Source organism: Gymnoscopelus microlampas (genome assembly GCF_963454915.1).
Source record: "Gymnoscopelus microlampas genome assembly, chromosome: 24".
NCBI lineage: Eukaryota > Metazoa > Chordata > Actinopteri > Myctophiformes > Myctophidae > Gymnoscopelus > Gymnoscopelus microlampas.
Window position 1 is genome coordinate 31,106,299 of NC_139961.1, and position 16,712 is coordinate 31,123,010.

At 43.4% G+C, this 16,712-nt stretch overlaps 1 protein-coding gene across 1 annotated transcript; it reads right to left on the minus strand.

Annotated features, from left to right (window-relative positions):
- Window positions 1-1,225: 1,225 nt before the first annotated feature.
- Window positions 1,226-16,228, minus strand: rnd3a (Rho family GTPase 3a). The gene is made up of 5 exons (XM_084051210.1): window positions 15,994-16,228; window positions 15,432-15,519; window positions 6,685-6,794; window positions 3,554-3,688; window positions 1,226-2,975 (listed from the first exon to the last, which is right to left on the minus strand). The coding sequence occupies exons 1-5, from the start codon at window positions 16,147-16,149 to the stop codon at window positions 2,721-2,723; spliced, it is 744 nt and encodes a 247-aa protein (XP_083907336.1). The 5' UTR covers window positions 16,150-16,228; the 3' UTR covers window positions 1,226-2,720.
- Between the last annotated feature and the right edge of the window lie 484 nt (window positions 16,229-16,712).

Consider the following 16,712-nt stretch of genomic DNA (forward strand, 5'->3'; position numbering starts at 1 on the left):
CAAGGACAACACAACACATCCCAAAATGCAGATCCCACATCAGGGATAAAATACAATATACTAATAATCTCGTGTATTTGAAAGTGTTCGAACACGTGTTGGAGAGTCAAGCCTTTTAGCCAAGCATGTTTGGCCTCATAACAAAGTGCATCAATAGCTTTTATTATTCATTTACTCTCTTACAGAACTGTCGTTGTCAGATCAGAACCCCTTAATCTTACATGCCCATGTCAGTTTCATGAAACCATAAATCGGCAGGGAAAGTGTTGAAAGTGGTTTTCACCCCAACACCAAGTGATGCATTTAAGAATACTCTCCAATGATAGAAGATGATATCCGAAACATAAGCCAAGAGAAATGATTTTACAGAATACATTTTGAGAGCTTATCTTTGTTTTCAAGCTGTTTGTTGACCTGAGTCCCACTTCTCATGGTTCAGTGTTTAACCACTTAAACCCTATATACTTGTTGACAGGGGTCCCCCAGGGGTCAACTAGGCCCTCTCCTTTCCCCTCTGCACCAAATCTCTTCGCAGGAAATAGCCGATCTACAAGCTCGCAATGCATTGATCTGCTGTTGCATAGCAGAAATGGGTGATCAATGTACGAGAGCTCACCTGGCTTACTCAATTAGTGAACTATTTGGTATCTAGGGTTAATATTTTTTACATCATGTACGAATTTTAGTTATGTTTTTGAGTATATTTCAAAAAAAAATTGTATGGATATGTCATGGTGAAAATCCACCCATTAGTCATAAAAATCGACTTAAGCCCAGTGCATTATACCCCAGAGCAAACTAAATTTGTTTGGTTCGGCTGGTCCAAAACTACAATATTCAGAGGTTCGGGTGGGCAGGATCAGAACTAAATGTGGGTGTTCTGTGCCTCCGACTACCTGTTGTGACTACCTGAAATAGTTTGGCTACTGTGATTTGTCAGACGTTGGTCAGACGTTCCGCATTCATTCAGCCCAGCTTCAAGTTCATTCTGTCAGCAGTGAAGCCAGTGAAAAGCAGAGGTAGTTGGGAAGAGACCCGAGTCAACTTCCCGGAGGCACAGACACCTCTGAAATCTCTCTTTAGTGACCATTCATAAACACAACCTAACGCTAGAAAGGGCAAAACCTCCATACCTCCGTCACAAATTCCCAGAGTGTGTCACAGTCTCAAAATCCAGGTGTTAATTTAACCATCGTAGTGTCCAAACTACAGTAGTGGGGGCGCCTGGGCGGGGTCTGGCTTCCAGAACACAGTTGTGTTCTGAGGCAGTAAGACATGCAATTTGTCTGTCAGACATTTCTTTCGGATCGGGGAGCCATCCCGAACCAAACTGACTTCGGTTGTTGTTCTGGTGTAGTGTGCAGCTACCTTTAGTACCTATGGTTCAGCAGTACATTATAATAGAAAGGACTCCATTCATATCAGCATGTACAAAATCTGCTGTATAACAATGAAACAGTGGAATGTCATTAAACAGCCAGAGACACTGAGCTCGGATGAATGGACATACAATGGGTGACTGGCTGGCAAAGAATTATAATTCTATAGCTTCTGTACTACCCTGATCAATAGAGCTATTCAGCTCCCAACGCAACAGCATGCCTTTTATTTGGTTGAAACTCGTCCAGATAATACAAAACAATAATGGAGATACACTGACTGATGCTTTTGTATTACATTGACAAGAAATGTGGGAGACAGGGGCAATAACATGACATGAACGTTTACCTTTTGGCAAGATTTGGCAAAATCGGATTCCTATGTAATTGGTAGACCATTTTACAGTTACAGGAGGTGGCGTGAGAATGAACGAGTTCAAAACTTTGCTGAACTTTGGAGCCTTTTAATCCAGTGCAAATGAGGCCCATTCATGTGTCCTAGGTGGTCTGACTTGCAAACTCGCCTGTCAGCTGACCAATGTAACCAGCTTTGGCTCTAGTCCAAAACATGTTGTCATAACCTTATTTTTACAAGAGAAACCCTACTAGCGACCTCCCCACACACACCCATTTCCTATTCCTGTGGAAAGGACATGACTGCTTCCTGTCTTCATCCGCCTCAGAGGAAACGTGTCACTTCCCGGAGTGCAGCATGTCGACGGATAGCTTCCTCTTCTGGTAGGGGAGGTTTGTGGAGACACTGGGCAGGTACTGTGTAAAATAAAATAAAAACTCTTTTCCGCTACAAAAGGTAACCCAGAACCTTCCGGAAACCTGAAACTTTCCAGAACCTGTGACGTTCTGTGATGTTTTTTTGTTTATGCTTCCATTATACCATAACCACCCGTTAATGGGGAAGTACATCTTTAACAAAAAAAAAATTAAACTCATAAAAAAGCGATATACAAGCTATAAGTGACTCATTGTGAGCTTGTAGATCTGCTATTTTCACTATTTAAAAAAAGAAGAAGTTCGAAGTACTGGGTTCCCAGAAGTGTATGGAAACAAATCCAGAACCTGGGAAAAACGTTACACAGCATGGTTCACTTAGTTGTTGTAGTCGAAAAGAGACTAAAGAGTTCCCATTGTCATTGGCACAGTGTTTTCCACCAGCATGTACTGTATTGTACGTACACTACATGGGATGGAGCGTATAAAAAAATTAAATAAAACAACATTTTAGGATGAAGGAAGGGGCATTCACCTGCCAGCTACCATCCTGTTGCACTGCGCTCTGTCTTCCTTGGTGTACCCCCCCACTTCAAGTCAGAGTCCGCCCAATCACATGACCGAGCAGCTTTTGGCTTTGTCCTTACGGAGGTCAGAGGTCACGGCTGCCAGGTCAGGCCTCGTGGGCATGTGAGAGATCCGCTTGGTGGCAGAGCGGGCGGCCTTGTTGCTGCGCTTGACGTTCTTGTTGCTCTTGTTGACGCAGGCCAACGTGGCCACGTGGAAAATGTCCCTGACGCTGTTCTCCGACTGCTGGGCGGAGCACTCGATGTAGGGCGCCGAAATCTGCTTTGCCATGCTGGAGCCCTGGGGGAGGAAGAGAGAGAGAGAGAGAGGGGGGGGGGGGTCCACTTTAGTCACCATCGAACGGTAAATGCCAAGCGTTTTGGGCAAGTGAGGGATTGAATTGTGTCACTATGGATTTCCCTTCTTGAAGGGATAAATCAAGGGTGACGTAAACTAGAACACAATGTCAGCTCATTCATGAGTGAAGCTGTAATGACTGTATTGGCATTGCAAAATTATAAATCCTCCATTAACCCATTTAAACCTGAAGCCGATTTTAAAAACGCCCTCTAAATCCTAACCTAAGTTTTCAGAAAAAAACTCTATTTCTTATTCAAAGAATTTCAAACAAATCCTGTTTGTTGCTATATACATAGCACAACATCTAAATGACACAGATGCTTTCCCGGTTTTGAAGGTATAACAACATATAGGTTTTCCCGGTCTTAATGGGATAAAAAATATTTGAGACTATTCCTTACTTCAGAGTCAGACTAAACAAGAATACTTCGGTCAATAATTCGGTCAAAGACATACAATATTGAGTTATTAATCGCTGAAACTGAAACAAATAGCCTGCTACTTGTAGAGCAGCGTACCTGATCGTAGGAGACAGGTGACTGCCTGTGATTGGACAGCTCCACCAGCGTACTCAGGTCAGTTCGCAGATCCGACTTACAGCCCACCAGCAGCATCTTGGTGTTGGGGCAAAACTCCTGGATCTCTCCTTTCCACTAAGGAGAACACAAGCTGTCAGTTCAATCACTGAAATGTACAGTATTCATGCTAAGAATTGATGTGCTTACAATGAGCTTGGTGCCTTGCTCAACTGCACTTTAACGTAGCTACACACACCACAGAAGTGCACAATTTATGAAAATATTATAACCAACACCCCTGCAGCTACAGAGGAAACACTGCAGACACATAACCTGGGAAATGTACCAAAGCCCAAGGCTGAGAACTTATTTTCCTCTACCTCTGCAGATCCCAAATGAACCCAACCGGGCTGAGTCCCAAAGCCATCTTAAAGGGATATTTCACTTTCAAACATGGGGTAATCTTAAAGTCTACTTGGGCTTTTGTGAGCACCCCAGACAGTTTTTACTTTGATTGGCATGCCCCTGTCCTATACAAACCCATTGTAACTCCATTTTAACCCTGTTAGATTAATCGAAAACACCCGTCCTTGGTTCTGGTGACTGATATTGTCCTTCTAATATGTGAGGGGCTGTGTTTTTTGGGGCGGTATAGCCGCCCCCTATAAGTGAGTTTTAGACACCGACCAAAAAATTTGTGTACCCCCTAACCCTTCCATTGTTAATGCAAATCGATACTTTTTTCATATCAGCCAATCACATTACAGCTAGTGTCATCACCACTAACTGTAATGTGATTGGCTGACTTTGCAAATTCAGGACTGTGATTGGCTAGCGAAACACATGACACATGTGCAGCCCTATGAATAGCAGTATGGACTTTAAAAAAAGTAATTTATCCTTTTTTTAAAGTGAGTCATGTTGTGATGACCACACACCGCCCACTTCACACTGGGTGTGATTTTTTATTAAATGTATCTATTTTATTTTATTTTAATCATTTTCCCCCAAAATTATAAAAAAGTAATTGAAAAAACACAGCCCCGATAAAATAATATCAAATATCTAAATACTGAATCAAGCAACGTAAACTGCTTTTGTGAGGATGCTCACAAAAGCCAGAGTAGACATTAAAATTACCCCAAACACATATAAATCTATACAAACAATTGGGTACTAGAGATGAGCATTGTGTTTGTCTTTCTCCTCCCTGCCCGTGAGCTCCCCAGCCGGGTGCAGCTGATGGCTTTGATTGGCTCGGTGCAGCAGAGCTCTCACTGGACCACAACTTGCTTATTTATGAGGGTGTCACTCATACTTTGCAGGGGTTGACACTAATGGCTGCCTGATTGCCCGGGGCAAGTACCAAAATATTTGGGAGTTTGTGGAGTTTACTTTCTGCATGCCTGAACTGGCAAGTGGGATTTTTTTGGGTTTTATGTTTTATGTTTTATGTCTTTTGTTTGTTTGTTTGCTTGCTTGTTTGTTTATTTCTTGTTTGTTCAAATTGGTGTTTGTGTGTGTGTAGGTGGATATATAATAAACTAATTAATTAATTCATTAACAAATATTAACAACAACAGCAAAAGCTTTAAGGTTAATACAAATAAGTGTACAAAAACCTACAAAGTGACTTTAAAGCAGAAAACAAGGGGTTCCGCTAGAGAAAAGGCCATAGGGTCAGTCAATAGGGTCATCAGTAGGGCCTGCAATCTGCCCCATTAGATTTTGAGATATCTTGTGTGCAAGTGGAAATGTTGGCCTAAGGGTGGCACTAGAGGAAAGGCCATGGGGTCACTAAAATCAGTAAGGGTCATCGTCTGCAGAGCATGAATGTAAACAGCGAATTCAATTTCAATACAGCCAGTAGATTTCAAGATATACTGTTGGGGACCAAAGAGTTGGATTTATGGACAGACAGGTGCCACCAGCAGGTGGTAAACAGTTCATATAGTTGTTCATAAAGAATCCAGTTATTTTATTGAACCAACTGGCTCAATATTGAAACTTTAGGACCTTTCTAGCTAAGAGTGTAGTAGCGAGAGCGTGTAGTGTAACCTCACGCTCACGGGATCCACTTGCAAGCATGCTTGGTGATGACCCAGTGCCAGCATAAAGAAGGGCATCGGGGGCAGTAATCAGGACGAGTCAAGAAGCAACCGATACGAGATCCTCCATCGCCACAAGCAGCACTTTGTGAGGCAGAGATCTTTATCCGCCCCCTCGCCCGCCCTTTAAGTACCAAGGTTAAAGTAGCCACTTCCTGCTCCCTCTCACATGGACCGTCGCGCTTTGAACCCTGGAAAGCAAACCGCACGTAATCCCCATGGCTTCCTCCCGGAAAACAATAGGTGTTCTGTGATCAATGGCATTTCACTGGAGAAAATCCTCTGAGGCTAATGTGGCCGTGGGCAGGCTGGCTGGTCAGTTGGGGATAGAGTTCACATTTTGATAAAAACCCACTACTAAACCTTGCATGCTTGTTAGCACACACACACACACGGAAGCCTAGACCATTTAAGTCTGATAGTCTAGACATTCCCACGACTGAAATCAGTCCAATAATTGAAGCGATTGTTTGGGAAATTATCTCCACAGACCTTTTTGACCAAGACTACATGATTGATCCTTCCTGTTCTGTTGCAGTCGTTGTTTTCTTTTTAATCTTTCTTTGAACTGGAAAAGTTCACTTGTCATTTCTGTAGCAACACTCCAGCTTTGCATTACACACAGACGCATCATGCAACACATGCACACCTGAGAGTCATACTGTACAACCACAGGTTATTGGCTATTGGCTACTGCTGCGGTACCTCTGTGGCAGCTGTGCCTTAAGGGCACCAATGCAAAAGAAAAGGGGAGAGGGAGACTGCATTACACTCATTATACTCTGACTTTTCCACGTGGGCCTAGGGCCTTGGTGGCTTTCTGGTCACAAGCGAGCATGTGCATGCTCATACTGTATATCACAATATACTGACCACCTAAGCACACCTCACAGCTATAAAGTCTCTGGAGTGGACTTTAACTGAGACTTTTAACCCCTCTGGAGCAGATAAAAGGATGGTGCTGCTTTGAATTTAAATGACATTTGAATAAGACAGAGAGACAGACAGACAGCAACAACAAACCTTTTTCACGACACTGTCGAGGGTTTCCGGCCGGCTGATGTCAAAACAGATGAGGACGGCGTCGGAGTCCGGGTAGGAGAGAGGTCTCACATTGTCGTAGTACGGAGACCCTGAAGGAACAAAAGACAATCGTTTAAACCAGTGGAGAGACATAAAGAGAGATTTGCGTCTCAAGTTGCACAAGTTTAAAATCTGCGATGTGAAAACTGGCTGACAAGTACAGTTAGTACATCAACAGCACTTCCACTTCCCATGAAAGTCAGACCAAATGAAATTATTTAGATTTAGCTAAACCGTGTGAGCTGTAATAACATTAAGCCATTGAAGGATATATTCCACACCACACAGACCTTTGAAGTTGTTACGTAAGGAAGGTTTACCACAGTGCAGACAGTGTTAAGGAGACACAGGTGGAGGGCTGTGTCAGGATTCAATATGAGGCGAGCAGACCACAATTAGCATGAAAAAGTAAAATAATCAGACTTGAACTCTGAGAGGTCTAGAGCATCAAATTCAACACAAATCAAGGTTTAATTGATCGTGGCAACCGATGGGCTTCTCTTGCTATTCAGATTTCAATACTTTGTTGTGAAAGATGATGTTTATACAAAAGAATTGGCTTTGGTACCCACTCAATCATCACAGGATTAACTGACAAAGTACATGGATGGACAGGACTCACATACACCCCCTCAACCCCCACCCTGAGTATGATGACAGAGCGAAATTGCTGCTGTGTGAATATGATCAATACAGCAGCACTGTTACAAGGCACTGCAGAAATGTAATTGAGGTCGACTAAAAACCGGACAATACAAGCTTCCACTGAAGATGTGGGACTATAGCACATGACTCAGACTACGTAGATCCACACAGTCAGTGGAAGAAAATTTGCAGACTACTACGAGAATCCTTGTTTGATCTGAACCCAGAACAGAGGTGGAAAATCTTCCATGGAAAATGGAGCTAGGATGTGGCTTCCACCACGGATTGAGACCATGTGTGAGGGACACCTCTCTCTCTCTCTCTCTCTCTCCCTCTGTGTGAGCTGTCGAACAAGGGAGTGTGGCGTAGTGTCAAGGTGAGTCAAGGCCATGTGGCCGGGAGATTCGTAGCTCTGACCCCACGGAACCCACTGCCAGAAATCTTGGGAATTTCGCTTTTTTTGTAACTGGGGGAATCCATGGGAGCTCCTGTTCACACCAGATTCTAGAGAAATGGCAGGAAGCTACTATCATGCACATGCACAAATACAGTACACTCCCAATGCACGCACACAGATCTAGTGTTCCTAATCCAAACAGCCATGGATGGTGGGGGGTGGGGGGGATTTAATTGGCCTTACAGACAATTAAACAACAACAATCCATGACACTAGAAAACAAGTCTCTCTTAATGACCTTTGACATAATAACCTCATCAATTCAATTAATGTCAACATAGCTAACATCATGTCGGGCTATCAGATGAAAAGTGGGGGTTGATATGTGGTTCAGTGGGATTCGAAAGATCCATGGTGTGTTCCAACTTCCACTCGATCCTGACATTTTCTATTGACTTTGCTGGTGATAGAAAAGCATGTGACATGACACTGACCAAACCAGAGGCCTTGATTGAAATGTTTTATTTTGCTAACAGGGATTAAAAGCTATCGGTGACATAGCAAGGGAAGTACAGGGCAGAGATGAGATCAGCCACAAGAATTTAAGTCGTATTTTCACTGCCTGTCTCTCAGCGTCACTCACAAAACCGCATCCCAAAGTTTTAAGGTTTTCATAGCCTCCAACTCCTGGAAACAATAACATAAAAAAACATATGAGCTTTTGAGGGCGTTAGCTAGAAAGGAATTTTATGCATGTTTGCAGAATCCTTTGACAATTTTAACAAGTTCCTGCATTTTTTCAATGCATATGGGGGCCTGCTGTTTGTACCATGTGCATAAGGTTTTCATGCATGTAGCATGAACCCTGCCTTGAAGTCTTGGCTGCGTCTCATTCTCGTGACCACATTCTCCAAGTCACATTGATTGACATTATGTTCTCTCTACAGTTGAAATTCATGCATCTTTTCAAACTGCACAAAATAAACAGGAAAAGGAACTCATGCAAATTAATACAGTCAGAAAATAAGTAAAGTCAGAGGACCTTAAATAGGTCTTTCTCGTCTAGACGCAGTAACTGCATTAGGGCTGGGGTAATCTGAGTTCCCAGAAGTTTTCGCCAGCTCTGGCGAGGAACTTCTGGGCCACAGCCCTGGTATTTGTGGGCGGGATGTACGTCACGCTCTGAATCTGAGCGGACACGCCTCTTACCGGTCTGAGAGCTGTGCAACTCGTCTAAAAAGTCCGACGAGAGGCAAACAGCAGTACACAACAATGGCGGCCGAAATTTCTCAAGGGGAAATTGCTTCCCGTCGATCCTATTTAGATGCATCACCCACTGCATGTGGATCCCGCCCCCTTTTCTTCATTGGCTGTTGATTTGAATCACAACGCAGTGGCCGCGCCCCTGCTGTCCAAGCTCCGACGCTAACCCTCCCAGACTAGGGCTGGGGTGAGGGCATGCCACTGTGTCAACGCTGCTTTGAGGTCATTTTCCTACAGACCGGACAGATGAGAGGAAATCCTAGGATGTGCACACAAGCTATGCACACACACAAGCATGCATGCGCTCCAGCATGCACGCGCTCTCGAGAGTCTCGAGTACACACACACACACACACACACACACACACACACACACACACACACACACACACACACACACACACACACACACACACACACAGCTGCTGACTGTCACCTAATTAGCTCCTGTGATTGTTCCCCCACAGGGGTTCTAAATCTGGAAGGAAGGAAGACACCCACCCTGTTCCTTCTCTCTCTTTCTCACACACATTCACACACGGTACCGAGGTAGTCCCAGCTGCATTTGACAGGCTAGTAGGGCTGGGCAATATATTACTTCAAATCGATATCACGATTATTTCAAACTTTTGCCTCGATTATGATTAATGAATTATTTATTTGTTTCAATAGTGAAAATAGCACATGGTTACATGGTTAATCAGACTAATCGATTTAGTCGATTATAAAAATATATTCTTTTACGTTTTTTTTGTGTTGATTCATTTGATATATAAGAAAAAAAGGGGAAAAAACTGCTTCTCATTTATGCCATTAACCTACTATACATGAGAAAGATTCAACATCTCAGTTTTGATATATTTTCGGTTAATTGCCCAGCTCAACGATAGGGGTATCGCAACAGGACAGCATTGCCGACATACCGTAGCTGGGCCAGAGCTGAGAGCAGTTTCAGGTCTTCAGGGACACCTGTTCAGACCACAAATCCCACAACAGCCTGCCAATGTACATTATTGTCAGCCCTGCAATACCATCAACTCAAATATGTCAACAATAACTCACCACCATATCTTTCACTGTTTCTTTACACTGTACTAATGTAATAATGCAGATATATCTTGACCATAATGTATAATAATGTAGTTCAAAATAGACCTGAGTATTTTACTGACTATAACACTATGAAAGGCTACAAATGCAGGAAACGCTGCAATGCATTCTATCAGACGATACAATGAACTCAATTCGGGTTTCATTTAGGTAGGACGTAGGAGTGAAATTAATCAATCAATTAAGAGAAAATGTATCCAATATCATTTTAGTCATCCAATAATCGGTTTAGTGATGTATTGTATAAACATTTCTAAGATGTGCCACTTACAACTTTACATCAATTATTATTATTATTATTATTATTATTATTATTATCAATGGATTATGAATATAATGGTTGGTTGCAACCCTGCAGTGAGGGATTGCCCTGCTTGTAGTAATTACGCCCACACACAACAGCAATAACACTGCCACTGGATTCACTGGTTCTCACTGGTACAACAGACATTCCTGAGTGGGAATTCAATTCTGAGAAGGTTAAAAATGGACTCTCAGAGTTAAATTGACACTGAGGACGTTACAGTGAATTCCAGCGTGATTTGATTTCCTCTGGAGGCCTAACGAGGTATTTTAAGTGGAAATGCGTACTTCTCCTTTGGAGTGCTATGGACCTATGTCTGCCATGTGTACAATAGAGGTCTTTGTGGAGGGGAAGTAGCAACCTTTAGTTGGAGGAATGTTAGACATGCGGCTCCAATCGCTCAGCACAGATATGTGATCCCTAGCAACAATGACTGCTGATGGCAGAATGGTGCCCCCCTACCCCCACTGTGTGTGTGTGTGTGTGTGTGTGTGTGTGTGTGTGTGTGTGTGTGTATAGTCAGGCAGTATACCTACATGTGATGTGACATATATGTTTATGTGTCTGTCCTCAAAGAGAGACATTTTCTTTCTGTGTGTCTATGTCAACTCGCAGTCTCTTTAATGATCAATACGTTTGTCCCGACTCCTTTGGGGGAGCATTTTTTGTCCCTGTACCGTTGCACATTTACCCATTTGTTTTACTATTAGGAGCAGCAGTGGGCAGCAATTAATACATTGCCGGGGAGCAGTTGAATGAATGAATGAATGAACTTTATTTGTCATTGTTACAGTTAAGAACAATAAAATTGTAGCAAACCCCTTAAAGTGCATTATACAACAACCATATATTAAAATACAGAAAACTAGACAGTTAGGGTTAACCCTAGCAGGGCCGCTTTAGACTCCACAGGGGCTCTACGCATGATACGGGACACATGCACGCGCGCAGCGCGCATGCATGTGTCCCCCGTGCACGCACGATTTTTTTCCGGGTTTCCCGCGGATAAAGTTACTTTTTTTGTTACTTTATTTCGGTTTTAGGGTGACAAGCAGCGCTGCACAGCCTGCGCTGATGTGAACGCAGTAATGCACGTTATTTTCTGCTGAAGGGAGGGGGCGGAGAGGGGGCTCCTTTGATCGGCGGGTAGGCGGGGCCCCACGCAACCTGCGTAGTGTGCGTGTAGGGAGAAGCGGCCCTGAACCCTAGTGTCTTGCTCAGGAAAACGTACACATATACTGGGCGGACTGGGGGACTGGTGACCTTCTGATTCCAAAACAGCCTCCCAACCCTTTCAGCTATGGCACTTTATTGTTGCCGTTTTATTTACAGTACTAATACTTTTAATTATTCAGTGATGTTGTCACTGACCCACACCTTTACAGAGTCATGCAAGTAGAAAGATAAGCAACAAACAATATGCGCATGTGCGGGGGCGCGCGCGCACACACACACACACACACACACACACACACACACACACACACACACACACACACACACACACACACACACACACACACACAGGCAGTCAAAGGGAAAGACAGGCAGAAATGGACGAACAGAATCTAGCACTTCCTTGAGACAGCACTGAGCTGCTTCAAAGGCAAAGTCACAGCCCCTGAGGCCAGGAAGCAATATCAGCCAGCAGAGAGAGAGAGAGAGACGGAGAGAGAGAAGGAGAGAGCAAGAGGACAAATGGCAGGCAATATAACTGCCAGACATTTACCTTAATGAACTGAATTACCCCAGAAATGACCACCCTCCCTTTCTCAACAAACAAACACACACACACACACACAAACGCCCATTAGGACACTCAAATTACCAGAGAACAAAAGGCATGCCCACCACAATCCGTGTGTGTGTGTGTGTGTGTGTGTGTGTGTGTGTGTGTGTGTGTGTGTGTGTGTGTGTGTGTGTGTGTGTGTGTGTGTGTGTGTGTGTAGGTGTTTGCATGTCGTTATCTCGTGTCTGTTTTTGTATGTGTGGTCCCTGTCTATTGCCCCCGCGGCCCACCCACCCAACCTCCAGCCCATCAACACCACCACCACCCCCAATGAAAAGACTCTAACCTAACCTACTCCACCCTCCCTCCATCTCATTACACCTCAGGAGGGACAGGACCAGGCGGATCGATTGGCAGTAGCATGTCTGATAAGGTACCAGTTCAAAGAGGAGGTGGGGGGGGGGGCAGACAAGACAAAAGCTATCAATCAGTCAACCTGGGAGGGGAGGGGAGACTGTGGGATGAGGATCTGGGACTGGGTGAGGTCAGTGGGTCTGTCTGTCTGTATCTCAGACTCACTGATCTAGAGAGGCACCACATTCCCCTGTTGTTTTATGTTCACGGAGGGAGAGAGACCCCCTCCCCAGTACTGCATGATCCATGCAACGTTCTGCACCTTTCTGCATTTCTGTATCAATATTCCAGAGATGCAGGCCTGTGCTCAGTGTGCTGGGTACATGAAGGTGTTCCCTGCATGTGGAGGAGATGGAAAACATGCCGTGTTTTTTGTAATTTGATGTTGCTATTACATATATATAACCAAATCGGGCGCACTAGGCGCTGGGGCAAATAAAGTCTTCAATTCAACTGAAATGTGATCCATGTATTGTGACTACCTTGGATAAATTAGGCATAATTTTGTCGCTCACTCGCTCTTGGGAGTTAAGCTTCTTCTACTGTAGTGCAATGTAGTTTAAAGCTAAATGCTGAAAAAGGAAAAAAAAAATCTAGATTTAGAGACACTAATCAGAACATTACAATGGGGTTTATGTGTGCAAAGACATAACAGAGCAGTTCAGTTTGTAGGGGTCATGGAAAATCAATGTGTCACTGCTGATGGCCTTTTCAATGAGGTGCACAGTGGATGAGCCTGTTAATTGCAGTGGTAAGTGTCTTCCTGTACCAATCTCTCTTTGTGTTTGATAGCGTGAAAAGTAGCCAAGTCTGCATGCCAAGTAGTGAGATGTGTGTGAGAACATCTTTTCAAACATCACTCACGATACGGGAATGGAATCTGGAGCCCAAAGACTCACAACAGCTGGCTGTCAGCCTGTCCCCTCCCATCACACACGACATACGCCTAACTCACGCCTGACTGCTGTGCTATTCAATGTCTGGGCATTGATGGATGGGCCAGTGGGTGAGCTCACACACACACTTGGATGGGCCAGTGGGTGAGCGCACACACACACACACACACACACACACACACACACACACACACACACACACACACACACACACACACACACACACACACACACACACACACACACACACACACACACACACACACACACACACACACACACGGCAGCTGGTTTGGGTGTTGAACATAAAGCCCTCTGTTCCACAAACAATCTATGCACTAAGCAGTTTAAGAGCCTGTACACGTGCTGGTCACAGAAACTATTTCAAAACCTCAAGGAGCAGCAATGCAAAGCATGACCCCCAAGTGTCTTCACATGTTTCCGTTCCACTTTCAAGGCTGATCTTCTCTGCTTCTCTGAATGTGAGCTCTATTCTGTCCATCTGTCTGTCTGTCTGTCTGTCTGTCTGTTCTCTTCTCTGTTTATCCATCTATCAATTAAGTAGCATTGTGAAACACTGCTTTCAGAATATTCATTTTTTAAACTTATTTCTCACAAATGAATTCTACCTAATTTCTTATAAAGCTTTCAATTATGAGTAAAACTCTAACCAGCTACTGTGTGACTGCATTCTTACCAGAGCTGTCTCACCTGGAGACTACAAATATTTTACCTAAATCGATTATTGGTGGAAACGAATTGCAGAATCATTCAGTTGGAATCATTAGTGTCAGTCAGCCAGCGTTAATCAATTAAGATATGGTGGGACATAAAATACACTTTAACTCAATATTAGTGGTAATCTAGTTCCACGCAAATCCAATCTGGTGCAGAAAGCTGTGCATGTTCAGAAGGGGGGTCACTGGGGGATTCATTGGGGCAAGCGGCCAACACGTCTGGAGGACATGCCAGTGCTCATTTAGTCCGATCAAAAGAAGCCTTAATCGATAGCTGCAGACCGTTTCAATACTGTGCGACCAGAAAGCTCAAGCTGACACGCCATCATGTTTCACAGCATACAGATAGATACATACAGCGGAACACAGAAGGGATAGAAAATGTTGAATGGCCCCCATGGTTCTCAAAGTGGGATCCCCAGCTAAATTTGTTAATAGGCCTTGATAGCCTCAAAATCAGTTCAACCATAACCGTATACTGTAGGCTTTAAAAAAAATCTTAAAATTGTGTTATGAATGTTATGAATATTTTTTAAACATTCAAACACAAATGTTTTATCGGGGTCTCTAGCACAAAAATATTTTCGGATGGGGAGTCTGGCCAAATACATAATTATTTGGGAGTCCTTGACATGAAAAGGTTTGAGAACCACTGATTTAGACGGATTAAAAAGCCTTAATCGATATCCCCGGACCGTTGCAGCACTGTGTGCAACTAGAAAATTCATGCAAGCTCTCGCTTTGAGATATAGGCTACACCAGTGGTTCTCAAAGTGGGGTCCGGGGACCCAAGGGGTCCTTGTGGGGGTTCCAGGGGGTCCCCAGCAAAATTGGTTGATACAGCATCACAATCATTTTAACCACTTTATCCATTTATACGTTGGCAACTCAAAAATAGCAGATATACAAGCTCACAGTTCGTGCCACGCTGCGAGCTTGTACATCTGCTATTTTTGAGAATTTTGGAACAATATCGAAAATGTTGAATCATTTGGATAATTCTTTAACACAAATCTTCTCTTCTGGGGGTCCCTGGCAAAACCTTTTCAGATGGGGGTCCGTGGCCAAATACATATCAATCTGGGGGTCCCTGACAAGAAAATGTCTGAGAAGCCTTAGCCTTGGGCTACACAACATAGAGGAGGCTACAGCAGAACACAGCAGTGATAAAGGATGATGTTAGACTGATTACCTGAGGTGTCCCACAGACTGAGCTCAATCCTCTGCGTGTCTATCTCGAAGCTGGCCGTGTAGTTCTCAAACACCGTGGGGACGTAAGTCTGTCACAAAACAGTTAGAGAGATTCATTAGATCATCATCATGTGTCCGTTAATAATAACTACTTAATGAAATAGTTTAACACAAGTTTTCACTGAACGAGTAATAGACTACAGTAAAGTATCCTGTGTAAAACTGTAATCTTATTATGGCAGAAAACAATCAAACCCTTAACGATGAGCGGTTATTACAACATAATAATAACAATAATAATAATAATAATTTGACTGATTGTATTGACAATATTCATATGCATATACACCTGCCAAAAGGATAAAACACAGTAAATCTCCAGAGTAATAATAAATTAATAATATTGATGATAATAATAACAATAATAAATAATGATAATATTAATAATGATATTAATATTATTATAATAACAATAATAATCATAATGATTATGATGATGTAGTCATTGGTTTGGGTGTTGAATAAATGTATTACAGAGACAGTTCAGCACACACTTAACTCACCTCTGGAAAGCAGTCCTTTGCGAACACGTGAAGCAGCGCAGTCTTTCCACACTGACTGTCCCCGACCACCACTATCTTACACTTGATGCTCTGCTGCATCGTGGGATCCATGCCGGGCTTCACAGACAGCTTCTGGCAAGAGCGTCTTTCCTTCATTGATATGACTTCACTATGTCACTAATATGTTCCACAGAGGAAGAAGTAAACACGCAGCTATGTCTTCTCCACGCAGTAGTAGTAAGTCCTTCTGCCGAGTGTTAGATGAGTGCGCTACTCCTCGGTGGTAATGGGAAGAGTTGCCAGGTTACGGGAGAGAAACAAGCAACCGGGTCTATGAAAACAAGCCCAAAAAGAAGCGACTGAAACACACGAGCACTTTGCGACGCGTTGTGAACTTATAAATCAGCTATTTTCAAAAATACCTATTGAAGAAAATGTGGGGGGGGGGGGGTGTTTTTACATTTTAGCAACACAAATCTTGCATGGCTGGGGGGGTCCCTGGTATAAAATATGTTAGGGGATAGGGGGTCTGCAGACAAATACATATTAATTTGGGGGTCCACTCCTTGACATGACTAATGTTTGAAAACCACTGGTTTCAACAACATTAGGAAACAAGCCCAAATAAGCCCCTAAAAAAACACAACCCGCAACTATCAATATTTAAGCAACTTCACAGAAAAACAAGCCCAAAGTCGCTTATAATAAGCGGACATGGC